General features: G+C 47.8%; 1 protein-coding gene across 1 annotated transcript in view; it reads left to right on the plus strand.

Moving 5' to 3' along the window:
* The first annotated feature begins 6,446 nt into the window (after positions 1 to 6,446).
* The window catches only part of Ruvbl1 (RuvB like AAA ATPase 1), a 30,565-nt gene continuing 18,877 nt past the window's right edge, over positions 6,447 to 18,134 (plus strand). Inside the window, exons 1-3 of the mRNA XM_047534733.1 lie at positions 6,447 to 6,680; positions 8,528 to 8,614; positions 13,971 to 14,103. Coding sequence (XP_047390689.1) covers positions 6,540 to 6,680; positions 8,528 to 8,614; positions 13,971 to 14,103 — 361 coding nt within the window. The 5' untranslated portion in view covers positions 6,447 to 6,539. The remainder of the gene's footprint in view (positions 6,681 to 8,527; positions 8,615 to 13,970; positions 14,104 to 18,134) is intronic.

Genomic DNA, 18,134 nt, shown 5'->3' on the forward strand with positions numbered 1-18,134 from the left:
ATGGGAGTAGAATGGGAAGAGGACAGTGAAGTCATCAACAGGGACGCCCTGGCTGAGGACTGTTGGGGAAGGGACATCTGGTGGGAAAGACTGTTAGATGTTTTCCCCGCCTCAGAAATTCTCACCCTGGGAGTGTGTAACCTGGACAAGCTGCCAGCCTTCTAATTGTATGTAAAATGTGTATGCGCATGTGCTAGAGACTCGAATCTGAACAGAACACACACACACACACACATTTTTTAAAATTGCCAACCATAGTCAATAATCAGAGATCACAAAGCTAAGTGTCTACTCTGGCCAGGCAGGTAACTCAAAGGAAATAAGTTATAGTTTATCAAGAATATCAGTAATCCCAGGGGCAAGCTGTCATCCCAGGGGCTCAGGAGGCTGAGGCAAGAGGATAGAGAGTTCAAGGTCAGCCTCAGTAACTTAGTGAAGCCCTAAGCAACTCAGTGAGACCCTGCCTTAAATAAAATATAAAAAAGGGCTTGGGGATGTGGCTCAATGGTCGAGGGCTCCTGAGTTCAATCCCTGGTACCAAAAATAAAACATAAGAAATAACAACCAAGTAACAATAAAGGTTGGCGATGATGTGGGGGGAAAAGTTTACTCCTACATTGATGATTGGTGCAGCCACTCTGGAAAGCAGAATGGAGATGCCTCAGAACACTTGGAACGGAACCACCATTTGACCCAGCTCTCCCACTCCTCGGTTTATACCCAAAGGACTTAAAATCAGCCTACAACAGTGACACAGCCACATCCATGTTCATAGCAGCTCAATTCACAATAGCTAGATTGTGGAACCAACCTAGATGCCCTTCAATAGATGGATGAAGAAAATGTGGCACATATACACAATGGAATATTACTCAGCCTTAAAGAAGAATGGAATGATGGCATTTGCCAGTGAACAGACGGAGCTGGAGACTATCATGCTAAGTGAAATAAGCCAATCCCAAAAAAACCAAAGGCTCAATACACAGATGCTAACACCCAATAAGTGAGGACAGGGAAGAACAGAAGTTCAGTGGATGAGACAAAGGGAATGGGGGAAGGGAGGGGGATTGGAATGGGAAGGACAGTGGAATGAAGGGGACGGAACTTTCCTGTTCACACATGGACACACAACCAGGGAAACTCCATGTCCTGTCCCACCACAAGGACGGGGAGTCCCGCTCCCTGTGTGTATGACAGGTCAGAGTGCACTCTGAGCCGCACCTCCAGCCTCTGCCCTTAAGACGCTCACAATCAAATAGGGAGACAGGACAGGGACAATTCCTATAATGTGGTACTTATGAGGGAATGCAGCTTCTCAGTGAGAGCGAGCTCTGACCATGGGTCATGTGGTCGGCAGAGGCTTCTTAAGGGCAGTGACATCTGATCTAAATTAGGGCTGGGGACGTGACTCCGTGGTAGAGCACTTGCCGAGTGCATGTGAGGCTCGGGATGCTATCTGCAGTACCTCCTCCCCAGCCACCCACACGCAAAGTAGTGACACCTGATCGAAACTGCAATAAGGTGCAGGAGCGGGAAGAACTGCCTAGCAAAGTTCTGGAAGCTTCGATCTGGGACAGGGTCACTGAACAAGCACAGCAGAAATGGATGGAGGGAGTGATAAGAATGGAATTACATTTCTTACCCACTGAGCCACGTCCCCAGCCCTTTTTATGTTTTATTTAGAGACAGGGTCTCGCTGAGTTGCTTAGGGTCTCACTAAGTTGCTGAGGCTGGCCTCCACCTTGTGATCCTCCTGCCTCAGCCTCCAAGCTGCTGGGATGACAGGTGTGTGCCATCGCATCTGGACACCTGCAAAGTTACCACACCCCCAACTTGAATGGGACTCACTCCCAAAGCGCCACCCTAGAAAGGCGTCTTCCTCCACAGCCGCCTCCCTGGGTCCCATACAGTTCCCCCGGCTGGGCACAATCCCTGAGAAAATTGCCTGCAGAACTGTGATTATTTGGAATTTGTTCTTAATGGTAATGTGATGCTCGTTCCTTTCTGTTTCTTTAATGTCATTTTGTACAAAGGTAGTTCAAAGTTCTTTACAAACCGCCAGTAATTAATTCAACTTCATTAAGGCCAATTAATCCAGGATTAATTATAAATTTACCCAGAGGAAGTTATTATACTTTACTCTTTGATTTGAGTTTGGGCTTTAAAGATGCTTTCAGGAATGAAATGGAAATTTCTCTTTTCTCTGAGGGTACCTACCTTTGCCGGTGATCGAAGTTAACCATGTGTGTTCCTCTGCGGGTCCTACCCCAAGCCTAGATGAGCCGGCCACACAGGCCTGCAGCTGAACTACCTGATGTTCCCAGAACTGAACAGATCTGCTAATGCCACACTGGATCAGAGGTCGGAGACGTCGGATACAGTGGCAAAATCTCATTGCAGCTGGGCACGGTGGTGCACACCTCTCATCTCAGCAGCTTAGGAGGCTGAGGCAGGAGGATGGCAAGTTGGAGGCCAGCCTCCACAACTTACTGAGACCCTGACTCAAAATAAAAAAAAAAATTGAAGAGGGCTAGGGATAAGGCACAGTGGTAGAGCACCCTGAGTTCAATCCCCAGTACTGCACCAAAGAAGAAAACCTGCTGCTGAATTTGATTTTTTGAGGATTTTTGTATCTATATATATGAGAGATAGTGACTTGTGTTTTTACTGTTTTTTTCTTATGGAATCTTTATCTGGCCCTGTCATCAGGGTAATGTTGGCTTCATAGAACACATTAGAAAGCATTCCCCCTCTTTAATTTTTTTTTTTTTTTTTTTTAAGATTTCGAGATGCATTTGTGTTCATTCTTCAAATATTTGGGAGAATTCACCAATCAAGCCATCTGGTCCTGGGTTTTCCTTTTCTTTCCTGGGAATCCTTTGCAACTAACTGTAATTTTTTTGGGGGGGGGATCCTGGGGATTGAACCCAGGGGTGCTTAACCCCTGAGTCACCTCCCCAGCCCTTTTTATATTTTATTTAGAGACAGAGTCTTGCTGAGTTGCTTACAGCCTCACTAAATTGCTGAGGCTGGCCTCCAACTTGCAAGCCTCCTGCCTCAGCCTCCCAAGACACTGGAATTACAGGCATGCATCACTGTGCCTGAGAAAAACATCTTCTTGTTTTGATTTATTCAGTATTATTTTGAATCTCTCTGTTAATGCAGCTATACTAATATTTTAACTTAAACAACATTTTATCATTACTTGAACAGCCCTAATGTCCAACTCAGGTTAGAGGTCATGACTGTGCAAGGGCTTGGGGGCCACTGGGTGATTTTCTCCTCCAAGGAGCAGTGGGGAAGGCAAGGTAGGTTTGACCCCAGTTTGTGGGTTCAAAGGTCAGATGGGACAGACATCAAGGCAGGCAGGGAGCAAAGGAGTTGGAAACCAAGTGACTGACCGCATCAGTCTTGGCTGGAGAGAAGAGAGGTTGAAGGATTCGAGACAAAAGCTCATGAGGTTACATTGCTGGTGGGGTTGCAAATTAGTGCAGCCACTCTGGAAAGCAGTGTGGAGACTCCTTAGAAGACTTGGAATGGAACCACCATTTGACCCAGCTATCCCACTCCTTGGCCTATATCCAAAGGACTTAAAATCAGCATACTACAGAGATACAGCCACATCAATGTTCATAGCTGATCAATTCACAATAGCCAGATTGTGGAACCAACCTAGATGCCCTTTAATTGATGAATGAATAAAGAAACTGTGGCATATATATACAATGGAATATTACTCAGCCATAAAGAATGATAAAATTATGGCATTTGCAGACAAATGGATGAAATTGTAGAATATCATGCTAAGTGAGATAAGCCAATCTCAAAAAACCAAAGGACGAATGATCTCACTGATAAGCAGAATGATGACACATAATGGGGGGTGGGAGGGTTTAGCGTTAGGGTCAGGGTTAGGGTTAGGGTTAAGGAGGGTGGAAAGAATGGAGGAAGGAAGGACTGTATAGAGGGAAAAGAGGGGTGGGAGGGATGGGGGGAGGAAAAAATAACAGAATGAATCAAACACCATTACCCTATGTAAATTTATGATTACACAAATGGTATGCCTTTACGCCATGTACAAACAGAGAAACAACATGTATCCCATTTGTTTACAATAAAAAAAAAGAAAAAAAGGGTCATGAGGTGACAATATGAGACATAATGGGGCTGGGATTTTTGAAATCACAATTCTGGAATGTAGCAGTCCATATGATTATTTGTATAAGTTTCATTGCATTGGTCTGGGTTTTTAGTCCCTTTAGCTAAATACCTAATTCAAGCCAGGTTCAGGGGTGCACGCTGTAATCCCAGTGGCTCAGGAGGCTGAGGCAGGAGGATCACAAGTTGGAGGCCAGCCTCAACCACTCAGAGAGAACCTATCTCAAAATAAGACTAAAAAAGGACTGGGGATGTGGCTCCATGGTTAAGCACCCCTGGTTTCAATCCAGAATACAAAAATAAAAAGCATAGGTTCAAGAGTGTGTGCGTGTGTGTATGCATGTTTTCTAGAACCTTATTGGAATTCCTAAGAAGTCTTATTTAAGGCTGGGGTTGTGGCTCAGTGGTAGAGTGCTTGTCTCCAACGTGTGAGGCACTGGGTTCAATTCTCAGCACCACATAAGTAAATAAAATAAAGGTCCATCGACAACTAAAGAAAATTTAAAAAAAGAATTCATATTTAGAAGCTGGTTCACAGACTACGTGCCAAGTCCTAAAATTAAAACGGTAAACAACACAAATGTGGTCTACACCTTCTAATGTAAAGCCGTAGAGTAAGAGAGACAAACATTGACCCAATGATCATGCCAATAATTAGAATAAAATAATCAGACTTAAAAGTAAGACTAGAGAAGTCCAAAGAAATCGTAAGGGAGTCAGGAACTATCGCCACTGAACGGGATCTCAGGGGTGTCTGAACTGTAATATAAACTCTCACGCTGGGCAAGTACTCTTTTCCTCTGGACCACAGTTTCCTCATCTGCCAAATGGTTCCATGCCATCGGCTTCTGACAAAGCCTCCCTCATTTATCAAGATTCTGAACAGGCGCCCAGCACAGTGCCGCACGCCACTCATCTTCGCTGCCTTGGAGGCTGAGGCAGGAGGATCGCAAGGTGGAGGCCAGCCTCAGCCACTTAGCCAGGCCCTACGCAACTCAGTGAGACCCTGTCTCTACATAAAATACAAAATAGGGCTGGGGATGTGGCTCAGTGGTAGAGCGCTTGCCTAGCATGTGTGAGGCACTGGGTTTGAGTCTCAGCACCGCGTAAAAAATAAAAGAAAAAGGTCTTGGGTCCATCTATAACTAAAAAAAATATTTTAAAAAAAATGCACAGAGTAGCATCATGCAGGTAAGTGATGTTATCATTGTGCAAACTGACAGGACATATTTGCTGGCTGATTGTCTCATGTGAGGTCAGGGGACAGGAGGATGGTGCAGATGTTGAAGCCTTAAGTCCTCAACTGTGTTCCAGTTCAGTTGTTCTGTTCTTGGGCAGCTATTGGACTGATTTTAGCCTATTTTTTTTTTTGTTATTTTATTAATACTTTTTTTGGACGTGGTGCTTGGGATCCGACTCAGCATCTCTCCAAAGCTAGGGGATGAGGAGATGTTTTCGGTCCTTGCTTGCGATTTTTTTTTGCCCCTTGTGGTACTGGGGATTGAACTCTGGCTCTGCCAACTCAGCTACATCCTCAGTCCCTTGGCTGTGTTTCTCTGTGCAGGAGAATTCTACTGTCTTCCAGGGCTGTAAAATTCTATTCGAAGTGAACTCAAGGGGGAGGAAGCCGAGAAATAGAGGAAGAAAATTCCACGGAGAGTTCTGAGAAGAACAGGGTGATTGCTTGAGGCTGGCCTCCTCAAGTCAGAAAACTTCAAGTTAGAAAGCAAAAGGGAAAGCTTAAGTTCTGAACTTCAGTTTTTTCATCTCCAAAACGAAAGTAATAACTGGAGCTTCGCAGAAGGGTATGGCGTTCAAATGTGATAATGGAGGGAATAGTACAATGAAGGACGGGAGGTTGAGGCAGGAGGATAGCAAGTTGGAGGCCAGCCTCAGCAACTTGGCAAGGTCCTGAGCAACTCAGCGAGACCCTGTCTCTAAATAAAATACAAAAAAAGGCTGGGGATGTGACTCAGTGGTTAACACCCCTGGTACCAAAAAAAAACCCAAAAATCAAAATACGAAAAGCCCGCTACTCCGGGTCACCCACCATATGGGAGCAGCTAATCAGCCAGGTACGAAAACCCCGGGTTCGGTCCTTCCGCGCTCACGCCCGGGAGAGTGAGCAGGAAGCACCTGTTGCCCGGGAAGCCAACCCAGTGACACAGGCGGAAGTGTGTGGGCGGAGCTCTACCGCCGGCTGCGATGGGCGCACGCATGAACCAATGGATAACGAAGGCGTTCCTGCCTCCGCCAATGGAGCGCGGACGGAGGCGGGTTCCTCCGAACCGCCCTAGTAACGGCCGCATGGTAACCCCGGGGCCGGGCACCTGGTAGTTGCTCCTGGTTTCCACGCCGGTTCGGCTCCCGGCCTCTGCAGGATGAAGATCGAGGAGGTGAAGAGCACCACGAAGACGCAGCGCATCGCCTCCCACAGCCACGTGAAGGGGCTGGGGCTGGACGAGAGCGGCCTGGCCAAGCAGGCGGCCTCGGGGCTCGTGGGCCAGGAGAACGCGAGAGAGGTGTGGCGGGCGGACCGGGAGCTGGGGCTGCGGAGCGGGGCGGCGGAGGCGGGGAGCGCTGGGGTCCCCCGCCAGGGTTTCCTGGGGGCTGTGGGATCTGGTGACCCGGGGCGGGAAGAGAGGCCCCTCCCGGGCCGGGAGAGGGACCACCGCGTGGGGGGCGGTTTGCCCCGACTCATTGGTCATTATCGTTATTATTATTATTACTATTACTACTATCTTGGTCCCGGGGACTGACCCCAGGGGCGCTTAACCACTGAGCCACCTCCCCAGCCCTGTTTATATTTTATTTAGAGACAGGGTCTCACTGAGTTGCTTAGGGCCTTGCTAAGTGGCTGAGGCTGGCCTCCAACTTGCCATCCTCCTGCCTCAGCCTCCAGAGCCGCTGGGATGACAGGCGTGCGTCCCCACGCCCGGCCTTTCAGTGATCATTCTTGATGGAGCTTTCTACGTTGTGCCAAGCTCTTTGTATGACGCCGGGATGTGGTGGGCAACAAGATGTGGAGGATCCTTGCTCGCATGGATCTTAAATTTTAGAGTAGCGAGAGACGAGAACCATGCACGATAATAAACACGACTATATCTCGGTGGTGGGGGTCATTTCCTGCAGGGCTTGGTCAGCTGTGGCGAAGAAATTGGATTTTATTAAGAATCCAGTGACAGGTTATGGGGGGTGGGTAGGTAATTGACCAAGTTTAAAAAGCTCACTTTTTTGTGCCTAGGACCTGGAGCTGAGGGAGAAAAGTGGGAGTTATAGAGAGCAACAATCTGGTTTATGCACCCCCCCTTCTTTTTTTTAATGTTTTATTTTGAGACAGGGTCTCTCTAAGTTGTTGAGGCTGGCCTCAAACTTGGAATCCTCCTGTCTCAGCCTCCTGAGTTGCTGGGATTACTTACAGGTGTGCCCCACCACACCCAGCCACGTATCTTTTTTGACCTATCCAGTGAAGTCTACTTTTGTTAAATGGCAATGATACCAAGTTCCATTATATACATATATTTTTTTGCACAAGCAAAAATGGAGAATGGGGGCGGTCACTCCGCCTGTCCATTGGCCACCCAGTTTAGTAATGATAAAGCAGGGATTTGCACTCCTGTGTACTTCTGTCTCCCAAATCTGTGCTCTCTTGCTATGACAGCCCCCTCTCAGCTACTGAACTTCAAGCTCAGAGTGATGGCCCCTGGTCTCTGTAGAGACCCAGCAGCTACAGAAACTTGCAGTTCATATGAGATTATGACTGTAGCCTTTCAGCTCTAATAGAAAGGGCAAAGAAAAACCTCTGGTTTCTTTTTTGAGCATCATATTACCATAAAAAGGAAACATTTGATGCTGGTTTACTGAGCACCTTTGTGAAGTCAGTAACCTTGGTTGAATACTTCTATGTGCCAAAACTGTGCTAAGGAACTTGATTTTCATTCATCTCCAATGTGATCATTTTTCCTCCCCGACTTTAGTCGAATGCTGTTCAAACATGAAAAAGTTGAAAAACGTGTATCATAAATACCTACGTGCCCAAATTCTACAGTTTTACTGTTACTTTATTATATGTCGATTCATCTGTGTGCCAATCCTATTTTTTTTTTTTTTTTCTTTTTTTGGTAACTGGGGATGGAACCTAAGGATGATTACAGGGAGCTACATCTCTACCCCCTTTTATTTTTTATTTTGAGACCGTCTTGTTAAGTTGCTGAGGGTCTTGCTGAATTGCTGAGGCTGGCCTCCAAGTTGTGATCCTCCTGCCTCAGCCTCCCGAGCCGCTGGGATGACAGGCGTGTACCACTGTGACCGGCAGACTTTTCTCCCACTGTAATGTTGACAGATCATTTCTTTCCTCTGTGGTGTGCAGGCATGTGGCGTCATAGTGGAATTAATCAAAAGCAAGAAGATGGCCGGAAGAGCGGTCTTGTTGGCAGGACCACCTGGAACTGGCAAGGTACGCCTCTCTCCTTTTCTTTAGTCACACACGAGAATGATCCTTTGGTTGATGCCAGATTGAATTTATGTCTTAAGCTAGTCTTTGTTTAGCTAAATTGGTTATTCGTATGTTTAAAAAAGGAATATGCAAGAATACAATTAAATGTCTCAAACTCATGCTTCTAAAATTAAAATTGTCCTGGCCTACTTCCAGAGAGCAGCGAATAGAGTCCACTGAGGGGTCTTATTGTCTCTCAAATTTGTCCTTTATCTCTTTTAAGTCTCCTTTGCTTTGGGAATTCATCTAGGGCTTCACAAAAATCTTAGTGACATCTTATTTGAGGGAAAGAAAATGAATTGGCAAACATATTTCCAAATGCTAACTTTGCCCATCACTATTTTGGGTATGCAAGTGATTAGGAAAAAAAATTAGAGTCATTATTTATCTCCTTTTTTGTTTGGTCCCAGGGATTGAACCCAGGGGTGCTCAACCTCTGAGCCACCTCCCCAGCCCTTTTTATTTTTTATTTAGAGACAAAATCTCACTGAGTTGCTGAGGGCCTTGCTGAGTTACTGAGGCTGGCCTCCAACTTGCGATCCTCCTGCCTCAGCCTCCTGAGTCACTGGGATGACAGCGTGCGCCCCTGCGCCTGGCTGTGATTTTTATCTTCAGGGGGCTTCTAGTCTTTTCAGGGCAGAAAAACAGGAAGTCTCATGGATACAAAATGACTGAAACTTCAAGCTGTTGACTAATTTTAGATGCTGGAATTTAGCAGAAGGTTGGATGATTATCCTTCAGAGTCAGACTTTGCAGGGAAAAAAAGAACCTTCCAGGCAGGGGACACGGTATAGCTTGTTGGGATTTGCAAGGGGTTGGCCAGATACTTCAACTTAGCAGAGCCCTGGGTCTGGGCAGGACTTATTTTTTGGAAGGGCCTTTTGGCCCATGAGCCTGCACTCCTGTATGTAAAGAAGTGGACTTTTACCAGGAATGTCGGTGCACACCTGTAATTTCAGTGACTCGGGAGGCTGAGGCAGGAGGATTGCAAGTTGGAGGCCAGCCTCAGCATGTTAGCCAGGCCCTGAGCAACTTGGTGAGACCCTGTCTCAAAGTACACAATATAAAGTACCAGGGATGTGGCTTGGTGATCATTGGTTGATCAGCTGGGAGACTCCTAACCTTTCAGAAGCAGAGACACAGGCCCAGCCTATTTGGGGCAATTATTCAACCAATCATTTGTGAGATAATAGCTTTAATTCTAATTTTGCAGTTGTAAATATTGAATTGCCAGTGTATGTTATATTTTTGTCTTATAGTAGATGAAGAAGTACTGTGTTGGGGAAAGTTCTTTGAAACTGTAAAATGCCATACAGTCGAACTTACGGGAACATTACCTTGTCCAAGTGATTTTCCTTTTCTTTGCTTGCTTTTTTTTTTTTTTTTTTTTTTTTTTTTTTTTCTGGGAGGTGGGTACCAGGGATTGAAGTTATGCACACTCAATCACTGAGCCACATCCCCAGCCCTATTTTGCATTTTATTTAGAGACAGGGTCTCACTGAGTTGCTCAGGGCCTTGCTCCATTTCTGAGGCTGGCCTCCACCTTGCGATCCTCCTGCCTCGGCCTCCATTGCTGTGGAATGACAGGCACGTGCAGCCGCACTGGATAATAGATATTTTCTTCAGTGCTATTTCTCTCAGTGTTACTTGCTACCTTTTGCCTTTTAGTGTTGCTCCTAAGAAGTCTGATTTTGAGGGTTTCAACTTTCCTTTCTGAGTGTTTTGGAGAGACGCCTGGTTTTGGTGCTTGACCATGATTTTACTTTCTCCTGCTTGACATTAACAGCGCTTCCCGAGTGTTCGCATTTTGTACAATGAGTTCTGGAAAGTCACCAGCTCGTAACCTTTCGAGCTGTTGGCTTTTCGCGTCCTCTGTGTTCTCTCTTTTTGGAACTCCCGGTAGGTGAGATTAAGACGGGGACGACTTTCATCCTGGGCCCGTTGGGCCCCCAGGGGACGTTTACCAGTGTCTGGAGAGTTTTAGTTTTTGGTCTTTGCAACTTGGTGGGGGTGCTGCTGGCATCCAGCGATGATGCTCAGCAGTCTGCAGGGCGCAGGGCCGTCCCCAGATACCACGGCTGCGGCTGAGCGGTCTCCAGCTCCGCTTCCTTCCCAGGCTGGCTTGCCTTCCGACCTCGCTTCTGTGTTTTCTGTGTCCAGGCTCTGCTGCATTCTGGGAAATTGGTGATTTCTTTTTCTTTCTCTCTCTCTCTCTTTTTTTGTTTTCTTGTTTCCTTTATTTATTTTTTGGTGGTGCTGCAGATTGATCCCCAGGCCTTCCACATGCTAAGCATGTGCTCTGCCACAGAGCTGCACCCCAACCCCGGATAATGTCTTTTAGGCCTCTGTTCTAGTCTAATTGTTTTATTTACTTTTTTGCTACATTGGGTGTTAACCCCAGGGCTGCTCAACCTCTGAGCCACATCCTCGACCCTTTTAGTATTTTATTTAGAGACAGGGTCTCGCTGAGTCGCTCAGGGCCTCACCAAGTTGCTGAGGCTGGCCTCCAACTTGCGATCCTCCTGCCTCAGCCTCCCGAGCTGCTGGGATGACAGGTGTGTGCCTCCATGCCCAGGGCTCAGTTTCTTCTTTTCTTTCTTTTTCTTTTTCTTTCTTTCTTTCTTTTTTTTTTCCTAAATATCTTTTAGATGCTGATAGGTCTTTATTTTATTCTTTTATATCTATGTGGTGCTGAGAATGGAACTCAGTGCCTCACACGTGCTAGGCAAATGCTCTACCACTGAGCCCCACCCAGCCCTCTCAGTTTCTGAGTCCGTGAACTGCAAGCTAGATTTTCAGGATGACAGGCTGTGGGGAGAGGTGAGACCTGTACAGCTCCGCACGGAAGGGTAGGTAGGAGCCACATCATGTGCCTTTCTTCTGTGAGCTTTTAAACAGAGAAAAGGAGACAGACGGGAAGCATTTTTTAGCCAAGTGTGTATCATACTTTAATGGAAGTATATCGATCATCTCTTTAGGCAGAGGGAGGCGGGCTGCCATTACACTGGATATGGTCACTCTCTGAAGATGGAAACCGAGGGGGGCATTGGGAACTGTAAAAGAACAGGAAAGAGAAAGCAGAGTGACTGGGAAGAGCCAGAGTCTGGGTAGAAAGTGGGCATAAAAACTGGACACGATGGAGCACGCTTGTCATACCTGGGAGGCTGAGGCAGGAGGATCGCAAGTTGGAGGCCAGCCTCAGCAACTCAGCGAGGCCCTAAGCAACTCAGCGAGACCCTGTCTCTAAATAAAACATAAAAAGGGCTGGGGAGGTGGCTCAGGGGTAGAGCACCAGCCTTGCACATACAGGGCCCTGGGTTCCATCCCCAGAACCACCAAAATTAAAAAGCTGCACAAGGCCAGCCTGTGGTCTCCGCAGGATCTCCTAGCGTGGGGATTGCTCCTCTCTCTGCTCTGTTCTAGACTTTCCTTTGCTGTTGGCCTCCCTTGCTTTGGGCTTGCACGCTCAGCTGCCTAAAGAGCCGGGCAGCAAGGCTAAGCCAAGTGACTGAGCAGGCCCGGGATGTAGTACCCCCTCAATAAAGAGGCCTACCGTGAGCAGGCCTGCTAGTTTCTCAGAAGAAGCTGAATAGCTGGATTTTACACGAAACTTCCCAATGTTCAAAAAATAGCACCAATTAAGTTTAAAGACATATGAAACCATGTGGTCCAAACAAAACCAGTCTGTGGGCAAGTACTTTGCTGCTTGTGATCTAACCTGCGACTTTCATGCTTTGACGTGACAGCTGAGGCAATCCAGCATGAGCAATAGACTGTGTGTCCAAGATCGCACAGAAAAATAGTGACAGAATCAGCTACAGCCAGCTTATGCCCCATGGGCTCGTGGTCCTGTAGGCTGATTCTCTATCAGATTCTGCTGCTCCAAACTGTCACCCAAGGGCAGGACAAGAAGATCTCAAAGGAACGTGGTCTGGGCCCATTTTAAACAGCGGCTGGGGGTCCCTTTGTTCTGCTTCCTAAGCCTGCTTTCTTCCGGAGGCTGCACACCTCGGGAGCTGACCTTACGGTGGTCTCGTTTCAGAGTTGAGGAAAGACGAAATGTCATTCAAAGGCCGGGCACTTCCCGGTCCTGAACTGACTTGATATTCGCCCAGGCGTCTGTTACATCTGGTTCTGTTTAGCCTCTGCCAACCAGTTAGGTCACCGAGCATCGCTTCGTACTTGCTCACAGGCCGTGTTCAAGTGCAACTTGTCCAGATCAACTCGCACCTTCAAAATTCTGCCTCACGGATCGTTCACAATCTACGGCCTTTTAACGTACAACGAACGTCATGAGATTTGTTCTTTGTTTTGATACCAGGGATCAAACAGAGTGTGCTTACCCACTGAGCCACATCCCAGCCCTTTTTATATTTTATTTAGAGACAGGGTCTCGCTGAGTTGCTCAGGTCCTTGCTAAGTGGCTGAGGCTGGCCTCCACCTTGCGATCCTCCTGCCTCAGCCTCCCCAGCTGCTGGGATGACAGGGGTGTGCTACCGCATCTGTCCCCATTTCTTTTCTTTTCTTTCTTTCTTTTTTTTTTTTTTGCATCAGTTGCACTTCTGAGAATTTATTAAATTTTTTTTTTAGCTAGAGACAGACACAATACCTTTATTTATTCATTTACTTTTTTTTAATCTGGTGCTGAGGATCAAACCCAGTTCCTCACACATGCAAGGCAAGCGCTCTACCCCTGAACCCAGCCCCGGCCCCATGAGATCATATTTAATTTTCTTTTATTGGTGCACTCTACATACGAGTGGGATTTATTTTTACATAGTCATATGTGTGCACACTATTCATTCCTGATTCCTGATGGGTCTTCTCCAAGCAGTGAGGGCAGATCTTGTTTTGAGACTGAACGGTTTTGGAAGACTACTAATTATGATGCGAACAAGATCTCTCTTACCTTGCTGCCAGAGTTTAAATTTCCACTCTGTCTTTCTGGATTTTGGTGCCCTTACTGCATGAAGCATGCTCAATGGTGTCTACTTCACAGACGAGATAATCATTCCTCTTTAGTAATTTTTTTTTTTATACTGGAGATCGAACCTAGGAGTGCTTACCCACTGAGCCACCTCCCCAGCCCTTTTTATATTTTATTTAGAGACAGGGTCTCACTGAGTTGCTCAGGTCCTTGCTAAGTGACTGAGGCCGGCCTCTACCTTGTGATCCTCCTGCCTCAGCCTCCCGAGCCTCTGGGGATGACAAGCATATGCCACTGTGCCCAGCCTGTTTGATGATTTTTTTATAGATGTGTTTGAATTATGTTTTCAAGACTGTAAACTGAGGATGTTTCCAATCTTGTTCTCTGTAGACGGCTCTGGCCCTGGCGATTGCTCAGGAGCTGGGTAGTAAGGTACCTTTCTGCCCGATGGTGGGGAGTGAAGTCTACTCCACGGAGATAAAGAAAACGGAGGTGCTGATGGAGAACTTCCGCAGGGCCATTGGTGAGTATCACAGATAAGGGAGAAATGGTTGTCCTTTGCCTGGTGCTGTGAAGCCTTCTCATCTTGAAAATGCTTTTGTGACTTGTGTTTGTGGTACTGCGTGTGTTGTTTTGGTGCCTTGAGTAGCAAAACCAGAGTAGCCGGGCGTGGTGACGCACGCCTGTCATCCCAGATGTTTAGGAGGCTGAGGCAGGAGGATCGCAAGGTGGAGGCCAGCCTCAGCCACTTAGCAAGGCCCTGAGCAACTCAGTGAGACCCTGTCTCTACATAAAATATAAAAAGGGCTGGGGGTGTGGCTCAGGGGTTAAGCATCCCTGGGTTCAATTTCTGGAACAAAAAACCCCCATAACAACAAAAAAGATATGAACAGTAAGATATTAGGTCCATTCCGGTACCTGAATATTAACATTTGTGGAAACTTGCTGAAACATTTTTCTGGTAAGAAAAATCTGACAAAACTGGCCTCCACACGGGTGCCTGTGTTTCTGTTGCTTAGAGGGAACTGCAGTGGTTTAAAGTTCATAAAGAACAGTGTGACCCTGCCATCTCTGCGGGACGTGGCCCTGGGGTGGGGTCTCGCTCGGTCCTTTCGAAGGCACAGGGTGGGGAAGTTCGTCCTTCCCACCCCAGAATGAAGGGTGGCCCTCGACTTTCTTCACAGGGCCCTGTCCGGCCACCTGCCCTCTGCCTTTCTGGGAGGCTGGCCGAGCGGGGGTGGGGGACGCTGTCCCATGACCAGAAAGCCGCAGCCGCCGTCTGTGCCGCTTCCTTGAGGTGACGAAGGTGCCTGTCAGGGCTCTGGAAACCCGAGCCCGCGGATGAAACCCGTGTCATCAGCGCTGTCGTGGCCAGAGACGGCGGCCGCTCCTGGCGAACAGCCAGGTCATTGTCCTGCGGCCCCATCTGCCTGTCAACACGGAGAACCTTCCACACGGCGAGGCCTCGGGGACGGCGCGCCTTTCCTCCCTCCAGAGGAATTTCACGTCGCCTCCTCCAACGGGAACCTGGGCAGGCATTCCAGGCCCGGAATGTTCTCTGTGGAACAGAAGAGCCTCCATTATCAAAGAAAGAGTCCAAGTGAACTTTCAAAGCCCAGAATTGCCCCAGCTCCGGAGTCTCCTGGCCCTGCCCTTCCTGTCGGCGAGGGGACACCCGTGGTGGCGGGGGCTGGGGGTTTGGAAGGCAGACTGGACTGTCCCCCGTCTCGGGCCTCTTCCAGAAGGCTCCCTGTGGGCTCTCGGGTGCAGCGCAGGCCATCTTAAGACCCTTTGGCCTGACTGGGCGTCTGGAGGGAAGGCAGGGGACCAGTGACAAGATAAGGCCCCCTTTTAAAAGTGCCACGTGGCCCACAGTGGCTGGCGTGCGTCTGCCTGGGGGACCTTTCCAGATCAGAACTCAGGTGTTTAATGGCAAGGGCGCCAAGACGTGTCAGGGCTTCCGCCCGCAGATGTCATCGAGGGTCCCAGGTGTGAGGACAGCAGACACCTTCGATCCTTCTTCAGAGGAGGGAGCCTCGGCTGGGGCTGAACTTGGGGATCTTCAGGAGCCTTGAACTTGTGGTAATGGAGACACAGCCCTGAGACTGGGGGGCTCATGCAGGCCTCGGCCAGGCAGGAGGGTTCTAGAAGCCCCTCAGGAGGGCCTGAAGGCCCAGACGCGTGCGTGCAGCGTCCAGCAGAGGTGCAGAGTCCTCTTCCGCACCGGAAGCCGCCAGCGTTCTTCCCCCATCAATACGTACATATATGTCAATTCTTAGATTTTCCTTTTTAATTTGACTAGGTGATATTGTGCAGGCAGCCAGAGGAGTACACAGAATGTGGATGCATAACACTCACTAGAATATCAGAAAGTCAAACTCAAGAAACAACAATTCAGAAAGAATATTAGTTGGGTTGCATGGAGCATCCCTGTCATCCTAGGGACTTGGGAGGCTGAGGCAGGAGGATCGCAAGTCGGAGGCCAGCCTCAGCAACTCAGCGAGACCCTGTCTCAAAGTAAAATATAAAAACGGCTGGGGATGTGGCTCAGTTGTTGAGTGCTCACCTAGCACGTGTGAGGCCCTGGGTTCAGGCCTCAGCACCACGGAAAAATAAAATAGAGGTGGTGTGTCCACCTACAAAAAGTAAGTCATCAACTGTCATGTAAAATATTTTAAAAAAGAGAAAAATAAGTTAAAAAAAAAAAAAAGCAGGGCTGGGTTAAGCAGTGGTTAAGCTTCCCTGGTTCAGTCCCCAGTACCAAAATAGAATATCGCCAGGATTCCAAAGCGCCCTTTGTGAATTCCTGTCACTGTCCCCGTGTTAAAGATGGTCTCGATTTCAGCTATTCCTCCTCTGGAGCCTCACCTGGATGTGATCACGTGGTTGTACTTTCTTCTGGAGTCCTTTGTCTTTTCGGTTGCTTGCGACCATTAATCTTTTTCGTTGCTGTGTGCTATTCCATTGTGCGAGCAGACTGTAGTTTAGTTCTCTTCCACTGTTGATTGCCACGTGAGCACTCTCTGTGTTTGGCGATCACAAATGACGTTGCTGTAACCTGACCACAACTATCTGTGACGCGTGTTCTCACGGGCCGTGCACCTGGGAGTGGATTCTTGGTTCTTCTTTAATTTTTCTTGTGGGACACGCATGTCAGCAGAGTGTGTTTGGACGTCATACCTAGGAAGGGAGGTGCAGCCCCAGATCACACGTGTTCAGCTTCGGCCTGTCCTGCCCTCTGTGTTTCTCAAGCACTGTGACAGTGTGTACTGTGACCAGCAGCATAGAGACCTTCATGTCACTCTGCAGCCCACAAACTCTCCTATTATCTATTGGTCTTTGTGGTCCTGGCCATTCTAGAGGTTGTCCTGCATGGGATCATCACCCCTCCGCCCTTTATTTTTAAACTTCTGTCTTGGAAAATTTGGGGGATACAAAAGTCATCAAGTGGCACCTAACCTTCAGCTTAACTGATAACCTTTTTCTTTTTGGTACTGGAGATTGAACCCAGGGGCACTTAACCACTGAGCCACCGCCCAGCCCTTTCTATCTTTTATTTTTTGAAACAGGGCCTCACTAAGTGGCTGAGGCTGGCCTCTAACTTGTGATCCTCCTGCCTCAGCCTCCTGAGCCACCGGGATTGTAAGCATGCACCACCGTGCCTGACTCAGCTCATAATCTTGATTGACGCTTAAGTACCATCGTGTCTCTCTGAGATCTGCTTATTAAGATTTTTTTGTGGTGCTGAGAATCGAACCCAGTGCCTCACACGTGCTAGGCAAGCGCTCTACCATGAGCCCCAGCCCCAGCCTGACAGCTGCTTTATTTACTCAAATTTATTCATTCATATTTTAGTGCGTTTCTTCAAAAATAAGGACTTTTAAAATGATTACCCCAGTATCACTGTAGCACCTATAAAACTGAACAATCGTTCTTTAATGTTGTGAGCTATCTAGCTTTCAATTTCCCATTGTCTCGTAAATGTCCTAATTGACTCATTATTTGAAATCAAGATTCAGAACCTAAACACATAAAACTTAGTAGAGTATCAGAAAGGGAAAACTCATGAAACCACCACCAATTCAAAAAGAATATTAGTGGGTTTCGTGGTGCACACCTGTAATCCCAGTGGCTTGGGAGGCTGAGGCAGGAGGATCGCAAGTTGGAGGCCAGCCTCAGCAATTTAGCAAGGCCCTGAGCAACTCAGCGAGACTCTGTCTCTAAATAAAGTGCAAAATAGGGCTGGGGAGGTGCCTCAGTGGTTAAGGGGCCCTGAGTTCAATCCTTGGTACAATAAAATACTCCCCCCAAACCCACAGAATATTAGAAGTTGTTCCATGAGACCCTCAAAAGGATCTGTGGGAGGTTCCCTGCCTAGTGCCCGCCTTCTTACCCTCAGTGACCTTATGCGTGCACTCCCGTGTGCCTGCGACACTGGCCCCCAACTCTGATGCTGACAGCCTACAAGGTGGCATTGCTCTGTGCCGGGACTGGACGTGCAGGTCCCTCTTTAGGTGATTTGGAGGATGGGCAAGAAGGAGGTGTCTGGGAACT

Source organism: Sciurus carolinensis, chromosome 19, assembly GCF_902686445.1.
Source record: "Sciurus carolinensis chromosome 19, mSciCar1.2, whole genome shotgun sequence".
Taxonomy (NCBI): domain Eukaryota; kingdom Metazoa; phylum Chordata; class Mammalia; order Rodentia; family Sciuridae; genus Sciurus; species Sciurus carolinensis.